The 20,471-nt window shown below is 38.9% G+C and overlaps 2 protein-coding genes across 2 annotated transcripts in view; one reads left to right on the plus strand and one right to left on the minus strand.

Annotated features, from left to right (window-relative positions):
- Nucleotides 6,958-8,311, plus strand: LOC109829350. The gene is made up of 3 exons (XM_020396480.1): nt 6,958-7,228; nt 7,638-7,743; nt 7,863-8,311. The coding sequence occupies exons 1-3, from the start codon at nt 7,196-7,198 to the stop codon at nt 8,018-8,020; spliced, it is 297 nt and encodes a 98-aa protein (XP_020252069.1). The 5' UTR covers nt 6,958-7,195; the 3' UTR covers nt 8,021-8,311.
- Nucleotides 13,579-20,471, minus strand: part of LOC109829920 (glutathione S-transferase DHAR2-like) — a 7,624-nt gene continuing 731 nt past the window's right edge. The window contains exons 4-6 of the mRNA XM_020397014.1: nt 15,705-15,822; nt 15,421-15,561; nt 13,579-13,868 (exon numbers count right to left, since the gene is read on the minus strand). Coding sequence (XP_020252603.1) covers nt 13,782-13,868; nt 15,421-15,561; nt 15,705-15,822 — 346 coding nt within the window. The 3' untranslated portion in view covers nt 13,579-13,781. The remainder of the gene's footprint in view (nt 13,869-15,420; nt 15,562-15,704; nt 15,823-20,471) is intronic.

The following is a 20,471-nucleotide window of genomic DNA, read 5'->3' on the forward strand; positions in this document are numbered from 1 at the left end:
CACTCTTGTCTCAATGATACTTAATTTAGTTATCTGTTGATTCTCCAGTTATGTTTGTATATATATCTGGTTTACTGTTGGGAAGTTAGGGTTGTTGGGTTACATCAGAGAGCTATGGGGTTGAATGGTGACGACTAGGTCCGCTCCTTATCTCCCTATGCTCTCTCTGTTCCCGTAGCTCATGATAACTTCTGGGTTTTTTTTTTTGTTTTTTTTTGTTTATTTTGGGTATAGCCTTTTGTATCTACTCTGTAATCTTCTTATATCTAATGCTGTTATAATATATGAGCATGGCTCTGTCTCTGTTTTTCAGTTCAAAAAAAAACTAAAATAATGATTCAATGTAGTCTTCGGCCTAAACTTTAGTTTTGGGAATAAAACTATGTTGTTACTTATGACAGATATTTGACTTGTATTGATTACGAGATTTCTGATCGGAATCAGTGGTAGAGCTACAATTTTGTACCGGTTATTATGATTGTATTTTAATATGAGCTTAGCTACGGGGACTCAAAATATGGGACCAACAGGGGGGACAAATGAGGTGTCTCCCCCCTATTGCATAATGAGTTGGCCATCATTAAGGGGGACACCTTACTTGTCTCCATGTTGGTGCTATATTTTGGTTTATTAGGAAATTTTTCTTTTAATCTTAGTGGCGTCTTAAACAATAAATACAAATAAAAAAAATCTATAAGATAGGAAATCCAGGTGACGGCACTAGTTACTGAATAGCTCCGCCGCTGGTCAAATCGGTAGTCTAGTTAAGAAAAAACATGACGGCTCGAGTCACTATCATAATTATGAATATTCCTTCGCATTTGTGACGAAAGCGTGTGGGGTCCAGGTCACGTGGCGAGCTCGGCAGGTTGCTCAATGTCTTCACGTCCAAACCCTAGGGTTCGATCGCGACCTTTACGCAGTTCGTACACCAAGCTTTTAATTTGGTAACGACTCATACCACTTAATTCACTGTCAATAGGGTATTGCTACAGTGGTCCTAAAAAGATGGGACCCCGTGGGACAGGTGAGACGTCAGTTACTGGGGGCGCGATTTACTGTTTATAAACAGTAAATCGTTCCTAGGAACTGACACCTCACCCAGGGGCAGAGCTGAATGGGTGCCTCTGGGTTCTCAGGACACCAGTAAAAACTGAATATCTATCAGAGAGCACATATAAAAATAACAAAAGTATAGATGGTTTAGCGGAAAAGGGTCTCAAGGAACCCAGCATGCGCGCGGGTTCGAATTTTTTCAGCTTAATGATAGTTTGGTGGCTTATGTTGAGAGAGATGTATTTTCCACCATTACCGATGCATCTATAGGACACTATAGGATTAAAATCCTAGCTCCGCCACTGACCTCACCTGTCCCGTAGGGGTCCATTTTTTTGGGTCTCTGGGGTATTTTTCCTTGTCAATAATAACTAAGTTGAGCTCCGGAAAAAAAAAAGTGAAGGGTTACGTGGAGAAACAAAGGGGGCCACGTCTTTTCCTCACTGTTTGTACGTACGTACGCTGGTCATTTGTTCATGAGGTGAAATGAGAAAGAGCTGCAAACGCAACGCACGGAATTGCGCTAGGCCGTTCGCTGGCACGTGATCAGGATGGCTGGTGCCATCCGTTTGGCGACGAAATGGGTCTAGCTGGCAGCCTGGCACATGAGGACTGCTAGCATCACCTGCTTGAGTGCTTGGTAATGAAATGAGGCATTTTGGTTGATGCGAAGTCGGTACCGTATAGCGCGCTGCTGTGGAGAAGAATTGGAAAAAGCAGATTTTTGGTCATAAGTCGACTCATGCACAGGCATAAGTCGACTTATGGTAAGTCGACTTATGTTGGTGCATGAGTCGACTTACGTTCTGCTCTGGATTGTTGGTTTTTTGCTCTGCCAAGTCGACTTATCAGGTCTGATAAGTCGACTTATGATCTCTTCTCCAGTTGCTGTTTTTCGCTCTGCCAAGTCGACTTATGCAGACTGATAAGTCGACTTATGACGGGTTTTTTGGAAAGTTCAGGTTCCTATTTGCAGTCTGTTTGGGTTTCTGTTTTGGTATAAATACCAATACGATTTGAGGGTTTTGTGAGGAGAATTTTGGGGTTTTGGAGCACAGAAAAAGAGAGATCTTTCTGAGCTATTTGTTAGGGTTATTGGTTGAGAGATTGAGAGATTTGTTGGTGAGATTAGTTGGTTCGTTTGAGCGATTTGTAATCTCAATTTGTACTCTCCTTCTCTATTAGTGAAAACCCACCCCCTTCTTGCCCCGTGGACGTAGGCAATTTGCCGAACCACGTAAAACCTTGGTGTTTGTGTTTTGTTTGGTCTTTCTCTCGGCGTTCGTTGGTTTGGTTTCTCAAAGCATCAGTCACAACAAGTGGTATCAGAGCACGGGCAACGCTTGGGCTATTTGGAGGAGTAGATCGCTTTGGAAGTTCATCTAGGGCTTCGTTTGGTGATAAAGGTGGGATCTTTTTTTGTAAAAATCTCGTCTTTTTCAGTTTGGATCTATTTCTCGTTTGTTTCCGCATTGGTTTGGTGGTGCCTTGAGGATTATGGCCGAGAAAGAAGGAGTTGTGGGCAGTACTTCCGGCGTGAAGACCGTCCAAAGCTTGAATATCCACTCAATGAAGATTGATGTGGAAAAGTTCAATGGCACAAACAATTTTGGACTTTGGCGATGCGAAGTCATGGATGCGCTCAACGCGCAAAATTTGGAAGATACGTTGGAGTTGGACGGGAAACCGGACAACATTGATGAGAAGGTTTGGAAAAAGATGAATCGAACGGCGTGTGGTGTGATTAGGTCTTGTCTCACTCAAGATCTAAAGTATGATGTGATCAATGAGACTTCTGCAAAGAAGATTTGGGAGATCCTTGAGAGCAAGTATTTGACCAAGAGTGTGGAGAATCGCTTGCATTTGAAGAGGAGGCTTTACCGCTTCCAGTTGAAGAAAGGAACCTCCATTGGTGATCACATGAACCACTACACGAAGCTTCTTGCGGATTTGGCGAATGTGGATGTTAAGATTGAAGATGAGGACAAGGCGTTGTTGCTATTGAGTTCCTTGCCTGACGAGGAATATGAGACCTTCGTTCTTACTCTTATTAATGGGAAGGCATCTCTTTCGTATAGTGAGGTCACCGCTGCACTTGTGAATTATCAGCTTCGAAAGAAGGATAAGGAGACTTCGTTTGAGCCGGTAGCGGGGGCGTTGGTCGCAAGAGCAAAGGGTCCAAACCGTAGTGGGAGGTCGCAGTCTAGAGGGGCACATCTTGGAGTTCGTAAGAATCAATGTGCCTTTTGCAAAGAAGATGGACATTGGAAAGCCGATTGCCCAAAGTTAGTTGATCGAGCCGGGAAGAATAAGGGAAAAGCTATTCAAGCTTCAGAGGCGAATGTTGTCAAGGCTAGTGGCAACGATTCAGATTCGGATTCTTCGGGCTACTCGTTATCTGCACTGCCGTCAGTTTGTGTTGCCTACTCTACAGAGTGGATATTGGATTCGGGTGCTACATACCACATTTGCCCTAGGAGGGATTGGTTCTCCAGCTTTCAGGAGTTGGAAAGAGGGGATTTCGTGCTCATGGGGAATGATCACAAATGCTCTATTGGTGGTATTGGTACTGTTCGGATCAGGATGAGTGACGGGGTGATTCGGGAGTTGGTTGGAGTGAGGTTCGTTCCTCAGTTGAAGAAGAACATCATTTCACTTGGAGCTTTGGAGGCAGCTGGCTATAGGGTGACCTTGGCGGATGCACGCTTGAAGGTTACATTTGGGTCCATGATTGTGATGAAGGGCGTCAGAAGAAGAAATTTGTATTATTTGCACGGAAGCACGGTGATTGATAGGGAAATGACGACTTCATCAGATTCGGCTAGACTGTGGCATTGTTTGGTGCTGGGGTATATGATTGGTAATACCGTGCATTGGTTGTTGAGGAGTGCTATGACCTGCAGATTGAAGTCCTGTGAGCACATTAGGATGAGCGAGACCGTGGTGGAGTTTGGCACTTCTATCCATCGAGCGAGGGGTCTTTTTGGAGGTGTTCAGTCAGGCATTTGGGGGCCTTCCAAGGAGGCATCATTGGGAGGTAATCGTATCTTGGTTTCCACAGTTGGTGATTGTTCTAGGCATTATTGGGTCGCGACCAGTTCCCGTTGGTGTAAAGTCCTAGAAGTCAACAACAATTGGAAGAAGTGTATTGGCAGAAAGGTAACTCATTGTTTCAGCTTTGGTAGGGGTCCTTTCTTGCGTTGGTGCCGAGCTCACGGCAATAGGAGACACTTCATTGGTGTGGAGACTTTGGGGCGACGAGATGAGATGACAGTTTCGATGGGTCGTTCCTTTCTGGAGGAGGATCGGCGTTTGATGTCGAGCATTGGCATTGGTGTGCGGGCTTCGACATATTTGGGTCATCTTATGCATAGGTCGCCGACTGCTGCTTTAGGAGTTATTAGATCTGGTGGAGCTGCTTCAGATTTTGGGTCGCGTCGGATATTTGGATACCCAGCATTTGGTCACATCGTGGATGTGAGATTGGATCCGATTGCGCGTTTGGGGTTCGGAGGCTCAGTTGATTATCGTTTGGGAGCTTCTGATTTTGTTCTGAGCAGGTATGTCACTTTTGACTCTCGGCAGGTGGAGAGTGTTGATCAGGTCATTTGGATATCGCAGCAGGTGGAGAGTGATGCTACTCCACGTTGGGTGGAGATTACTCCACATACTCCAGATCATACTGCGTCATTTGGGATTCCAGCTAAGGTGACACAGGTTGGAGATCATTTGGTTTTGGATGCAGATGATGGATTGGTTTTGGATTCAGTTGCAGCTGGTAGATATAGTTTGGATATGGCCATTGGTTTACCTCAGGTGGAGGTGTTTGATTTGTCTCAATTTGGGGTCATTGGGAATACTATCAGTTGCAGATCGTTTGGTGATATTGGAGAAGAGTTGCAGACTTTTCTATTTGATTGAGGGCCTTTGGAGGCCGTTTGGGTGAACTACGTGAAGGCTTGATTCCTTGGGCAAAGGATACGTAGGCAGTCATTTTGATGCAGCCGATTTGGTGAGCGACATCGACATTTGGGGTGAGTGTTCACACTCTCATTTGGGTCTCAGCATGTGAGGCATTTGTTTGGTTGGTGTCGGCTCAGTTTTGGGAAAACTTCGCCGAGGTGGAGAATTGTGGAGAAGAATTGGAAAAAGCAGATTTTTGGTCATAAGTCGACTCATGCACAGGCATAAGTCGACTTATGGTAAGTCGACTTATGTTGGTGCATGAGTCGACTTACGTTCTGCTCTGGATTGTTGGTTTTTTGCTCTGCCAAGTCGACTTATCAGGTCTGATAAGTCGACTTATGATCTCTTCTCCAGTTGCTGTTTTTCGCTCTGCCAAGTCGACTTATGCAGACTGATAAGTCGACTTATGACGGGTTTTTTGGAAAGTTCAGGTTCCTATTTGCAGTCTGTTTGGGTTTCTGTTTTGGTATAAATACCAATACGATTTGAGGGTTTTGTGAGGAGAATTTTGGGGTTTTGGAGCACAGAAAAAGAGAGATCTTTCTGAGCTATTTGTTAGGGTTATTGGTTGAGAGATTGAGAGATTTGTTGGTGAGATTAGTTGGTTCGTTTGAGCGATTTGTAATCTCAATTTGTACTCTCCTTCTCTATTAGTGAAAACCCACCCCCTTCTTGCCCCGTGGACGTAGGCAATTTGCCGAACCACGTAAAACCTTGGTGTTTGTGTTTTGTTTGGTCTTTCTCTCGGCGTTCGTTGGTTTGGTTTCTCAAAGCATCAGTCACAACAGCTGCTTCTGGTTGTCGTACGTGAGTTTTTTTGATTCGGATCATCTGGATTGACCACTATATAATCACAACCATTAACTATCTAGTTGATGGTTGTAATTTTTTCTTTTAGTGCAAATTAAGAATGAGTGCAATACACAGGGGTATGATAAGTGTTAAATTTAGATTGTATCATAACCGCTTACTAAATAATCAACGATTGATATTAAAAGTAGTGGTCTCTCAACTACTTTTTTTATAGTGGAGAGGATCCAAATCCTGATTTATTTTTAGGTTATGTTTGTTTGGTAACAAGATATGGAGTTGCCATGGACTTGAAGAGGGTCTAACGTAGCAGGGATTCGGATCCTCTCCACTACAAAAAAAATAGTGGAGGGACCACTACATAATCATAGCCATTGATTATCTAGTTGATGGTTATGATTTTTTCTTTTAGTGCAAATTAGGAATGAGTGCAATACACGGGGGTATAGTAAGTGTTAGATTTAGATTGTATCATAACCGCCTACTAAATAATCAACGCTTGAGATTAAAAGTAGTGGTCTCTCCACTACTTTTTTGTAGTGGAGAGGATCCAAATCCACGTAGCAGGATCGGAACATCAAAACTTGAATGATGGAGATGGTAACTGGGATGCCGGTAATTGTTGTGGTAGGAAACTACGTACATGTGTGTTTCTAGGTAATCTACGAGTACTTTTCAATTATAAATTAGGAAATTTAAACTCTCGAATTGAATTGACAGTGGCAAGTAGGGTAACCTAGCCAGCCAAGTCCTCAACAACACTCGGTCTGAAAAACAAAAGGGACAGAAACATATCAAAAACAAGAGGACAAACAATCAACCGACTTAGCTAGGGAACGAGCAACACTGTTACCGGTGTCCATGTCTTGATCAATACTATTAGTTGTTATTCTTTAGGAGAGCTAGTAAATTCCGATCAAGTCGACTGTACGTACATACACTACTTGACTCGTAACGCGAGATCAAACTCAGGATTAGAGTTATAGGGGATCGAATGGGCCACGGGTCACGTGAAGATAAGCGGTGCCTGGCCCCACCTTGATCGAAGAGTTAAAAAGAGGAAGTGAGAAAGTCGGAGGAGGAGGAGGCGACGGTTCCCCCTCAATTCTAGCGTTCAAAATCTCCCTCCTATCTCGTCTCGTCCAATGATCTCTCGTCTCCCACGTGATCTCCCTGGCCCCCCTCATCTCTTTTTATATATTTTTTTCTTCCCTCCTCCTACTATTTATATTAAAGCCCCCCGCTCCTTATGATCACCTCATATATCTTCACAATTAGCTATATACTCTCTAGCTCTCTGTTCATTTGATCCGCCCTTCTTCCCTCTCTCTCTCTCTCTCTCATTTTATTCTTCAGCTTTCTCATGGGTGAGTCCTCGGCTTCATACATCAGAATGGTGAGATATTAGAAAAATCATCCTTAATAATTAAATTTATCTTTTTACTATATCCTGTACGTGAGGGGTCACTCGTTATGACTTGTTACCACACTTTTTTTTTTTTTTTTAAATGAGCTACTGAGAGATATATAGATTATACTAGCCGTATGCATGCCCTTTTTTTTTTTTTTTTAAATGAGCTACTGAGAGATATATAGATTATACTAGCCGTATGCATGACTAGTACCTAGGATCATAGACCTCATTGCTAATGGTAGCTCTTCTAAAAGACGAATTAATTGTCACTTAATTAATACTGATTTTTTTCCATTAATTGTTGTTTCATGCGATCGACTTGTACTTATTTTAAGCGCAAGTGTGTTTAATATATTTGAGGTTTCCATGTTTTTTATTTATTAATTTGTAGGTGCAACACTTGATCGAGAAGTGCCTCCTCTTCCACATGAACAAGGAGGAGTGCATGGAAGCCCTAAACAAGCATGCAAACATCAAGCCTGTGATCACTTCCACAGGCAGGCCACTAAGACTTAATTATATAATCTAAATCATTACATACGTCACGTGCTTAGAATGCCTTGTCATCTACTTTTGATCGATGAACTTACAATGTTCTGTCGCGTATTTGTATCAGTATGGAAAGAGCTCGAGAAGGAGAACAGGGAGTTCTTCGAGGCGTACACACGGGACAGAGCAGAACGAGCGTCAGAAACGGAGACGAAGCAGAGGGTCCAGAGAATGCTCGAAGAGGCCGCCGCGAGAGATCCCGACGGCGACGACAATAACGACTGAGCTAGCTCTATTTTCTTCAGCCGGCACGTCTCGTAATTTCAGCGAAATAGCGAGGGTGGGCATGTCAACGAATAAGATTGTATGACTCACGTACGTCTCTCTCTATTTGATTGGGACCGGGGATTTGCGTTCTTTAATGTACAGGTGGCATTATGGTATTTATTAGCTTGGTTAGTTTATAGATTTTTGTTGCTAGCTGGTACCGTTGCACATTGTAATTAACTTAATCGTGCTACTACTTTCTTGCGTTATTTGCTGATGATGACATAATTAACGGTCGCTTGCTACTAACTTCTTGTTGAGGATGCTGACAGCTCTGAGCTTTTGTGTAGTTGAAATCATAGAAATGTTCATATGATCATGACATGCATATCTTTGCTCTCCTCCAGCATGTAACAGTTGGTTATATGAATTTGATTCTCTTGATAGCATGTAGCTAGAACGAACCAAATAATTAACAAATAGTTCGCTAATTATTCGACTAACTATATATTCGGTTATATTCGATATGATAGTTCATTTAACGCTAAACAATTAACATTTAGTATTCAAGTTCATTAACGAATAAAATTTAACATGGGGTATGTTCGATTCGTTTGCTTATCAAATACTCGTTTAAAATTTGATCGTTTATAATTTGTATCATTACACATATAAGTCTATTTTTAACGTACTTATATTTTTAACGTACTTATATTTTCTGCTTAAGTTCTATATACTAATTTTGAGAAACTTAAAATAATTTTAAGTAAGTTTTCTAATAAAATATTTGAATTTAATATATATATGCATACATCATAACTACAAAGAAATATTTTTCATTGATAAATTTAAATACTATCTAAAAATAAAATTTTTTAGCAAAATAAATATAATTTAATATTCTATAAATATTTGTGAATATTTATCAAATACCGAGCATTTGAGTTCGAATTCGAAAAGCTACAGAGATGGATATTTGAATTCGTGTTGGAATTCGAACAAGTACAAATGCGAACATCGCAGTATTCAATTCGATTCGTTCGTTTTACCACCCCTACCTGTAGCAGATAAGTAGCAGAGAGGTCTTTATGTTTATGATTCATTTCAATGTAACCATCATCATGTCTTCACCATTTTTATTGTCATGCTAATTAAAAGCCTGTTGACTAATATGTACACTAGTCCACTGTGAAAAAGACTAGATTAAGTAGCATGCACCATTATATCACTTCGATTTAATATCGACTTATATATCTAACTTAACAACTGGATTAAGTAATAAAAATTATTTCTCCTCGCTTTGCTCTCTGGCATTTGCACACCATATTGATCAAAGCATCAATAACGTCTTTTCAAGTTCTTTTGTTTTTTCACTTTTACTAACTGTTATTACAGAATCCTCAATGAGTGGTTTGGATACTCCATCCTATCTCTAGTAGTGTCCTTTACGGATGGGGATATTGTGACTTGAGGCCTTCAATTCATTGGAAAGGGGAAAAGTTGGATAACTGCATCCAAAATGTAGATGAGGTTTTGAGATACTATAATGTAATAGTAGTAGTAACCAATGTTTTAAAAAGCTCCCATCTAAGCTGTCTAGGTCTAGGCGGTATAACCTAGACCGCTGCTTAGGTCTTTGGAGTGCATAGGGGAGCAGAATCCGCTTACACGGTTTGCACCACTTAGATCTTCGTTGTGATTTCCTCGTTACTGCCTCTACTTCCTCCAATAACCTCTAAACTCCTCCAGACGCTTCCACTAACTGCAAACACCATCTCTAACTCCTCTTACTTTTAGCAAAACCTCCATCACCACCTAAAAAAAAGAAATTCTCTTGAGAGTAGTGCGTAGGTGTTAGCGAAACCTAGGTGTTAGTGCTTTCGATATCATTGATTAGGTCTTTCGAGTGCATAGGGGAGCAGAGTCCGCTTACGAGGATTGCACCACTTAGGTCTTCGTTGTGATTTCCTCGTTATTGCCTCCACTTCCTCTAATAACCTCTAAACTCCTCCGGACGCTTCCACTGACTGCAAACACCTCCTTTTAACTCCTATTACTTTTAGCAAAACCTCCATCACCACCTAAAAAAAGAAAGAAATTCTCTTGAAAGTAGTGCATAGGTGTTAGCGAAACCTAGGTGTTAGTGCTTTCGATATCATTGATTATAATTAAAAAATTAATAAAAAGGAAAATTCCTAGGCACCAGGTTGAATGTCTGGACCGCCTAGCACTTTCTATAAGCTTGATAATAACAAAAGTTATAAGGATACTTTTATAATTTAGTAACATTGCAAGAACTATATTGAACAACATATCTAATCAAGGTAAATGAATCCTGTCGGAGGTTTTTAAGTTTAGCATACAGGGTTGACAATACACAACAACAACAATATTAACAATAAGACTCATTCAAAACTCTAGTTCCCTGCCAAAAATTGCCTATTAAAAGAGCTTCAACTGCATATTCATAAAGAAGCATGAAGAGCACCCAAGATGATACGGCGATCAATTTTGAGAGAAGCACGCTATTTTACAGTTTTCTGTTGTGTATCTTCTCTTTACAGACAAAAGAAGGTGTGATGCTCCATTTATAGAAGCGCCATGCTTGCGACATTTCAATGAAAATTGATTAAATTACCAAACCTGCAAGGGAAAATGAATGCAACTAAATACCCACATCTAATTGTACTTGCTAAACTCTGTTTCACCCCTTTAGATCTAAATGTAGTCTGGTTATAGCTCCCCCGACCAAGGTTTCCCTCGTAAAAAAGAAGGAAAAAAAAAAGGTTGGAGCATTTCTTTAGCAATCCTAGTCCATTGTGAAACAAGAACAGTGATAAAATATTTGAACCAGCCTTAAAAATTTAACTCAGAAGATTTACCCTCCAATGCCATCTTCTATGTTTAAGCAGTTCTGGCAAGTGACATTCCTTTTCATTCTTATCATTTGAAGATGCCAAAAGGTAAGAAATCAATAATCAATCTTCAGCACTGCTGAAACTGACAACTTTTTGTATTGCGGTACTGATCACTTAGGCTATATGCATCAAACTAAAAGATCTTTTCATATAATCATCATTAACAATTAACCAAAACTCCTTTCCTATCTTACACTAGCTCAAACTCAACAACTAGAAAATGGACCAAGTACCTATTTTCATCATCATCGCTCAGTTTCTATGTGGCTCTAGTTAGTAGCCCGATAAGTTAGAATACCTGACTCTTTAATTATCTATGGTTGAGAGTGGATAGCTCATACTAAATGGCATCATTGGTATCCGTGACAGGTGAAGGAATAGTGGCAAGGTTTGGATTCTTTTGATAATTGGGAGGCCTTCATCATCACCCTTAAGAAACGAGTAGTAAACTTTTGTTGTGGAGAGGCTCTTATTGTAAGAGAGCTACATTCCACTGAAGAATGCATGGTTTCGAAAGCAACAAGAAGGATAAGGGTGGTATCATAGTACAGAATATGAGGCAGGTGGATGGGCAGCCATCAAAAGTAAGAGAAAAGGCCAAAACTGTAAGTTGGCTGATAGTTCTCATGTTTCAGATCCATAACTCAACTAGAGAGGCCAAAATACCAATCCAAGAAGTTCAGCTGATTACATGCTCTCTTATTGATGATGTTAACGATAACGGTTGGAATCGATGAATACATCAGATTCGTTATAATCATGTTGTTAGAAGGGACTGCCATACGAAGCATTTGATGTCATAGGTTAGTAGATGAATCTGATTTGCATAAACACTACATGCAATGAGATGCGCTTAAAGTCAGAAGCATCAAGAGGATGTGCGCGCGCGCGTCGTGCGTGTGAAACTGTGCAAAGAGCTAAGCAACTTTACAACGTTACAAAGAACTTCAGGATGTTACAGCTATGCCGGGGTTGGACGAATTTTGTGTGTACGCATGCGCGCGCGTGTGCATGAATATATGGTAGGTTTGTGCGCATTTCTGCAAGTGTACACTATATAGGTATCATATTATGGATGAATTAGTGATTGTGTAAGCTAGTGAACCTGTTCCTGAACAAGGGTTGCCAAGAAAAACAATATGAAAAATATTTTTATCTCATATGCTAGGTTCTTCTTACAAAAAACATCATATATAAGTACAAGAAAATATATTTAAAGTTTAAACACCTCTCTTATCCTAAATATAAGCTCTCTATAAAGAGCTAAAAGAAATTTTCTACTGGCAAAGCAATAACATCGAACAAAAAAAAAAAAAAAAGACAAACGTTTATCTAAACATTTTGGGACTGGGTACATGTTCCTCTCCATCATCCAACTTTGTTAAGGGAAACTCTTCTATTCATGTTTTGCTTGTAATTTATCACACGACAGTCATCCTCATTACTGCGTAGTAGGCACTAGCTTGTGCTAGTATTCATGACCTCTGGTCCTCAGTGTGCTGTGTACACCAAAATTTCCAATATGGTGAACATGAAGGCCAGAGTTGGGGATCCTACATATTGGTTTACTTGAACCTAGGAAGAAAGGGAGACCAATTTATTAACCACTACAATCAAACTGATGCAGCAACTCCTGGAGACTTCTTCTATGAGTAGGCATTATTGAAACAGATATTATGAAGCCCATAGGCTATTGCGGTTTACCTTCATTAATGTTCATTCTACCTTCTTAGCAAGCTACTTGAATGGTTACAGGAGAAATTCTAACGTGCATTTCCACCTTTAGATTTGCAAGTTCTTCCAATTAATCCTTGTGATTCACCAGCACTTCATGATATTTACACTAGCATGGCAGAATGTGTCAGTAGAGTTCAAACTGCTTTCAAATGACTATCTGATTGCTACGCACCACTCTATCAAGTTCTCAAGAGGGGAGGTACAGAAGCAGGAACAGAAACAGATAACAATAAAAGAAATCAAATAAGTGTGCCTGATATCTAACGTCAGATAAGTATACCTGAAATCATAATTAAATAATGTTTCAATGCAAAGAAAATGTAAAGTAATTTTCAACGAAAAGTTCCTACCTTTCTAAATTCGAGACATACTGCTTGTGTCCAACTCAGTCACTATGAGAATGGCACATATCTTGGTCCTCATTGCCGAACTTCCGGATGTCATAAAGTTGTTGGAAGCTATAGATATTCTGCTTAGCAAATTGGCATGTCTATTCATGTTCAACAATACACACACGCTCATCTCTTTGAGACTCATTTAAACTCTGACACATCTTTATCTCCTCTTTTTTTTCAAAGGTTGAAAAGCTTAGGTGTTTCATGCAAACTTTTTTCGAGGAAAAAACATTGGCTTATGCATTGTTTTAAAGCTTCATCTGAATATGTTCATGTATTTCTCTGCATGCATGAACGTATATGTTCAAGTTTACATGTAATTATGTATGCATGTAATGATGTGTATATACGCACATATGTTATATATTATGTGGATGTAGATGTCGGCATACACATAATATGCACACACATACAGGCTAAAACTTAGTGACACATATTTTTTTCGTCCCCGTGTATAGCGAATGATGAGGGTTTGCTTGTTCAAACATCATTAGTTATAACCCTAAGTGGGTCTGGAATATACAACTACGCATAAAAATAATTTATTCATGTTGAAGTCAATGTACATCAGAATGAGATTGATATCACCACGGGACAGTTTTTAGACAGAACATATTTATTATAGCCAGATCATTCTGTTCTCTGATGACACGATAATTCACACACATCTAAGAACAAGGAAAGCTCGCAGCAACTTCTACATAACTATTTCAGTTCCTCACTAGAACGTCAAGCATTCACTTTGGGTTCCCATCCAGCAATCACGTACTGCTTCTCAGCTTTGGTCTTCTTGAAAGATTCCTGTTCAAAAAGCAGCTGCGCAAAATCCAAAAAGCAAATACTTATAAGCTACTAGTTTTTCTTTTGCAAATGGCTAAATTGCACTTAAATGCCATATAGTTGCCCTCTTTGTTCCCCCTCTGTATGCCACATCAGAAGGATAGCATTGAAGGATATATTGTGTTTAGCCATCGACCAGAATAATGGTCTCATATGCATAGCATTTGTTTCATCAGGACACGTATAGTTGCCCTCTTGTTTACCTAATGTTGCACTCTGATGCTTTCTAGTTTTCCTAATGTTGCTTATAAATACCTTCAGTTTGTAAATAACTTCACTTAAATACCCTAAAGTTGCTAATAGTTTCAGTTTAGTACACTCTGTTATGTGATATTCTTGGATCGTAAAGAAAAGTTAACACCGCCTGGATTTTTCCAACTATAGGGGATTCACCTACAACACTTAAATATTTTGGGGCATTTTTTTGCTCAGTTCTAAAGTAGGAGTCACTTAAGTGCAAGACTAGTGAAACTCTAGGGCATTTTAATGCAATTTTAGCCTTTGCAAATTCATGTTTTGTTTTATTTTTGGATGGCAAGCTGAGCAATGGAAGTTAAGAGTTTTTTCTATTGCCCTCACAATATCAATCTTGATTAAGATGTTCTTACATGAATGTGTAATGAAGTTATGAGCTTATGATTTTAAGTAAACAAGGGAAAGTATGGGCGCAGGGCATGGTTAATTATATCCTTAGCTTTAACTTTTGTATGAACTGAAACAGCCAGCCCCAAAATTTTGGGAAAAAAGTTTTGTTGTTGGTATATAAAACAGCCACAGTATCCAAAACGGTAACAGGTGAAGGGCTCAGATCTAAGAAGAATATGTAGTATGGTAACAGATAGTATACTTCCTATAGTTATGGAGTTTAAAGTTAAGAATTCTTTGTTACAACTGTTTGGAGGTATGCAACTGATTGCACGGATTTCTAAAACTTTATATACAGCAGGTCTAGCCTCTTAAATAATTGACATTTAACTCTATGAACAGTAGAGTCTGGACAGAGAGCTTAGAGACCAAGAGAAGACATGACGTTATTTACAACAATCCAACAGGAATCTTCATTGCTATTGTTAAGTTAGAAAAATTGACTTGATCCCATTGTGGGCCAACCCCCTTTATTATATAGATAGAGAAATAGTTTAAGATTACAAGTGTACTCGATGCGGAGTAAAACACTTAACAAAGAAAATAGAGACTTGACTTAATAATACTCTATGCCCCTTTATTATATAGATAGAGAAATAGTTCAAGATTGCCAGTGTACACAATGTGGGACTAAAACACTTAACAAAGAAAATAGAGGCTTAACTAAATAGTACTTTCTGCTACCCTAATAACTATACTGTATCGGCTTTATCTAAATAACGCCACCGACATAGACAATTAGAAAAGGCCTTAAAGAAGGGTTCCGCATATTAAAAGTTTAAAACAATAACTTTTATCTGAATACTTGACCAAAAATTTAACAAATATCAGAAAATTAGACAGTATATGCTACTGAAGTTAGCAGCATGAAGAAAATGCATACCTTCATGTATGCATGAACATGAGTCAAGTTTTCTGGGACATTCCAACCTTTGAAGTGGGAAAGGCAAGTCTCAAGATGGAACAACTTTGGTGCCAGACTTAAATCAGCAGCAGAAATAGCTTCTCCATTAATAAATGGTCCCTGCCAATAGGAGATAATTTAGTGTTATATAAGACAATCTTGTTTTCGAGGGTTTTGATTTAGAGTAAGGGTTAGGTAGTCCATCTAGAAAACCAGTTTAAAGTTCGAGAACAGGTTAGAACATTAAAAAATTTGGTGCATACATTGTCTTTGAGGTGTTGGTCTAGGGAACTCAGTTCATCAACCAACGCCTGCTCTGACCCATCATTAGGATCCTTGCTTTTCAAGAACTTGATGAACGAAGAAAATATCTTTGATCCCCTGAAATTCCAATATTCAACAGTTACAATTGCAGAATGTTCTGGCCATTTATAGCAGCATCAAGCACTTTCTTTAACTAATTAAACAGGCATATAGATGTGGCTGGAACCAATTGTGTATGTACTTCCCATGAGTTCTAGTGGGTGAAGATCGCAAAAGCACTCAAGTGAATTATCAGATTCTTTAGAATATGATGCAATTAATTCCTAAAAAATGAATGTCTCAGTTTTCCAAATGAAAGATGTAATATAAAATAATGCTCACAAAATTCATTGACCTTTTAGTGCTACTATATAGAATAAAAAAAGAGCAGTTTCCACGGAAAGAAAAGGAATCACTACAACTTGATATTGAGTACATGCTAAGTTTGAAACTGCAATCTCATTGCAGAATGCTTGGACTTGTGATAGTTACTTGTAGTTAATTATACTGAAACACTTTCATGTCAGTACGTACCGATCTTCACTGTAGCAATTCATGGTTTGTTCACTTAATAACAGAAAGAATCAGTAGCTCATTTATCTAACGCTAAGTATCATGCTCAATCAGCTGAGAAGTTAGTTACATAACAAATGAAAGCATTTCTTGTGTCTTACATGATTACAAGTTGAAAAATCCTGGTAATATTTGATCAGTTTATTGTCTTCTTCCCCTCTGATACAGGATTATACTCTAATATGAATCTCTAACAAACTAGCCGCCCATTGATGAGGGTTGACAAATACATCTTGGAAGTAAGATGAAGTACTAAATTTCATCCACCAATATAACCAAAAAACTAAAGTTCATTTCTTTCAATACGGAATATACTCACACACAAATCCACGAAATAATAGTGATTTAAAGTAAAATCGATAATGTCAGCATGCCCAAGTTAAAAACTTACATCATCTAATATGTTATCTGTCAGCCGCCCTAGCCAACCCCAACCACTTTATTTGACAAAGAGAGAATCGGTGACCGCTTTTGTTGAGAAAAGAAAAAAGGATGTGGGTCTCATAATAAATTATTATTAAGTGGCGGGTCCCACTAATAATATTTTATTTGTGTATGGCCTAAACTCTTTAAGAAAATTCATCCCAGAAACAACTCCTCTCATAGAAGAGTAAGAGAGAAACATAGAGAGAGTTTGTGAGAGTTCTTGGAGTGTATCTTGATCAAGAGAGAGTGTTCTCTTTGATCCACTTCTTTTGGAATATAAAAGAACTGGACGTCGTCGTTGCACCGTGGAGTAGCTCCGAATGAGTGAACCATGTATATTTGTGAGTACTGTGATTGATTTTGTGCGTTTATTCTGTGTATTGCGTCTCCGTTCGAGGCATTCTTATTGGTGTGTATCTTAACATTATCAAATGAGTATAACCTGTTAGGAATCTTGACCCCAAGATTAGTTGTAGGCGTCGAAAAATGCTTGCAGGCATCCAAATACCACTCAAAACAATATGGGAGAACAATTTACACGTCATCAGGCAACACAAGGTGGCGCGGCAGCCCATGGCGTCGCGGCTAAGGCGCGACAGCACATAGTGCCGCGGCTAAGGAGCGACAGCACATAGTGCCGCGGCTAAGGCGCGGCAGCTTGTTGTGTCGCGGCTTAGGCGCTGCAACCTAGGGTGCCGCGGCTATGTTAAAGGAGTGTTGTGACGGTTACAAGGCAGTTATATGATGATTTTTTGAGGCCTATGTGGCAGCATATCAGAAATAAAACGTGTGCTGACGTGGACAAACAGTTAAATCACGAAAAAAGTGGTTAAAGGTCGTGGGAGAACGGTTTTAAGCACGATGGAACGTGCTGATAACCGTCCCTTTGGCCGCGGCAGCCTATACTGCCGCGCCAATAGCCGCGGCAGTGTAGACTGCAGCGCCTAAAGAGGCAGTTGTTGATCGGCTATTTCTTCAGTTATTGTCTAAGGAGGCTATAAATACCCCCCTATGGTCATCATGGACAGGGGCTGAGCATTTTCCAGAGAGATTAGAGCAGAGAGCCTTGAGTTTTGGTGAATTAGAGCAAGAGAGAGAGTCTTCCTTCTTCACAAACATCCTCAAGAAGCTTCTAGCGAGTCCTAGAGATCTAAGCTCAGACTTGATCTTTGGAAGAGTGAACATCTTACATCGATAAGATATTCGCTTCAAATTCTTACTTCGATAAACGAAGGAAGAATCATTAAACCCCTCACGGTTCAATCAGAATCTGTGATTTGGTGGTCCACGAGTCAAAGCGCTCCCGGCACAGGCAAAGATCCCACGCAAGCAGCGATCCAAACAACGATCCTGCGTTTGTTTCTAAAAAGTTATAATTTTTCTTTTGTTGTGTAAAAGAAGTCTTATAAAAAGACTATCTCTTTTGAATTTGTTGTAATCGACCGAAGATATAATGAATTCCATAACAAAACCAACTTTTGACGCAAACATTAGTTTGTCTTGATAATAACAAATATTATTTGTTGTGTGTATTATGTGCTAACATTTGTTTTGCAGTATCAGAGCTATATCAATAATTATATTCAAAGAGATACTCAAGACATAGATGAGTTCAAGGCAAAATGAAGCAAAGAAAAAGATATACTTTATTGTTAAGATGTAATTTTATATTTTCTTTGCTTAGAAATTTGTACAAGCATTGATCACTCACACACATATACACACATAGTGTTAGAACACACTAACACATGCTTAGTGTGTTGGTTAACAATAGAAATCCCCTATGTTAGCCATTAGACTTTATAAATATTGGGTGAGTCTTAAAATATTTTATTTACACCACTTAGCAATTAGAATCTGGAAAAACTCAAAAGACCAAAGTTGTAGGTCTCTTCAAGAGCTTTCCAACAAATCTTAAACCACCTCATTCCGATATCGGATGAGAAAGTTACGGTCAAAATACTCAAATAAAAATTCCAGAATCTGTGAGTTTATAGTGTAGTCGACTACTATGCCTTGTAGTCGACTACTAAGTAATTTTCTGACTTCACAGAGTCTGTTTAGACTCAGTGTAGTCGACTACTATGACTTGTAGTCGACTACAGATGTAGTTTTTCCAGATTTCAGGTTTTGAATAAGTTACTGTTTATAGCCGTTTTGTGGACGTTAATTGGGTTTAAAATTATGTCATTTCAGAGGCTATAAATATGTTTAAACATCAGAAAATAAGCACCAAGTTTTGCACTTGTAAGATCAAACATTTTGTGCATATTCACTTCAAAACTTTCAGTTTTTCAATCTGTTTTTCTATAAAAGAGAGTTTCTGATATTGCCTTTGTTCCTATCATTCTTAGAGCTTCATATTCACTCTCTAATTTTCCAGATTTTCATGCTAAGTGTTTAGAAAAAGAGAGTTTCTGATATTGTCTTGGTTTTAATCATTCTTAGAGATTGTATAGGCAATATTCAGAGAGTTAAAAGAATCCTAAGCCAGTGCAGCACTTCACTACACATTCAAGGCTTATAGGATCAATTGTGTTCTTGCTTCAAAAAAGATTTCTCTCGGGTTTGAGAGGGTTGATCTCTTGATTTAGAGATTAGGTGGTAATTAACATGGTCTTGTCAATTGGTGTTGCAATTTGCATGGTCTTGTAAATTGGTCAGGTTTGCTTTTGATTTTGTAAGGTTTCAAAATCATAGTGGAAATCTCAAGTGGGATTTGCTTGGGGACTGGATGTACACCGGGGAGGTGGAACCAGTATACATGCTTGTGTTTGTGATGTTCATTTTCTGAGATTGTCATTCTTTCTTTACAATTTATAATATACTTTGCAAACTCACCCTCTAGTGTTTAAGTGTAAAGCTTTCGCAGATTTTTATAAGAGCGTACTCTATTCTTAAGGGTCACGATCCTACACTTGGTATACATAAGCAAAACAGGACCCTACATAACCAAATCAAACAGAAATTTCACAAATTTTCTAAACAGACGAAATCCTAATTTGGAATGATCATGGATGAGTTTTGGAGTACAAATTGTTGAATAACTGATTCAAAATTAGTTATTAGGTTGTTTCCTATTTTTCAGGATTGTATGTTACTAGTGGTTTAGTTGTTTACTTAGTCAATTGTCATGTGTTTTTTGAATTGTTTGTTGCTGATTTCTAGGAGCATGTGTTTTTTGAATTGTTTGTTGCTGATTTCTAGGAGTTTAAGTTGGTGTAAGGCCTATATATTTGGTCATTCTCTCTGTTAGCATTTTGTTGCTGATTTCTAGGAGTTTAAGTTGGTGTAAGGCCTATATATTTGGTCATTCTCTCTGTTAGCATGACATGAGTAAATGAAACATTTTCTTTAATAAAACTTGTATTCTTGTTTTCTCCTTTTTTTTCCATCACAAATGAAGAAATCCAAGATTCAAGAAATAGGGAGACTTCCACTCTATTTCAGATTCAAGAAATAGGGAGACTTCCACTCTATTTCTTATATCTATCGAGGGCTAAAAACCCTTAGCTACAGAATTTATTCCAGCCCACTTATACAAGAATAATCACCAACCAATTAGGATATATTTATAAGAGCTACCATATTTGAGCGTGTCCCATACGTGCTACCAATGACTCTAATGATGTCTTATTTTCTGCTAATAATTTAGCAAGTGTGTAATGTGGTACATCTAGCTAATAATGCGGGGTTCATTAGTCGATACACCCCAAAATTAAGGGCTG

This window comes from Asparagus officinalis, chromosome 2, assembly GCF_001876935.1.
Source record: "Asparagus officinalis chromosome 2, Aspof.V1, whole genome shotgun sequence".
Classification (NCBI taxonomy): Eukaryota; Viridiplantae; Streptophyta; class Magnoliopsida; order Asparagales; family Asparagaceae; genus Asparagus; species Asparagus officinalis.

Coding starts and splice junctions, on each gene's coding strand:
- LOC109829350 (XM_020396480.1), top strand. CDS start 7,196: ATGGGTGAGTCCTCGGCTTCATACATCAGAATG. Junction 7,229..7,637: donor CGGCTTCATACATCAGAATG/GTGAGATATTAG, acceptor ATTAATTTGTAG/GTGCAACACTTGATCGAGAA. Junction 7,744..7,862: donor GCCTGTGATCACTTCCACAG/GCAGGCCACTAA, acceptor TATTTGTATCAG/TATGGAAAGAGCTCGAGAAG.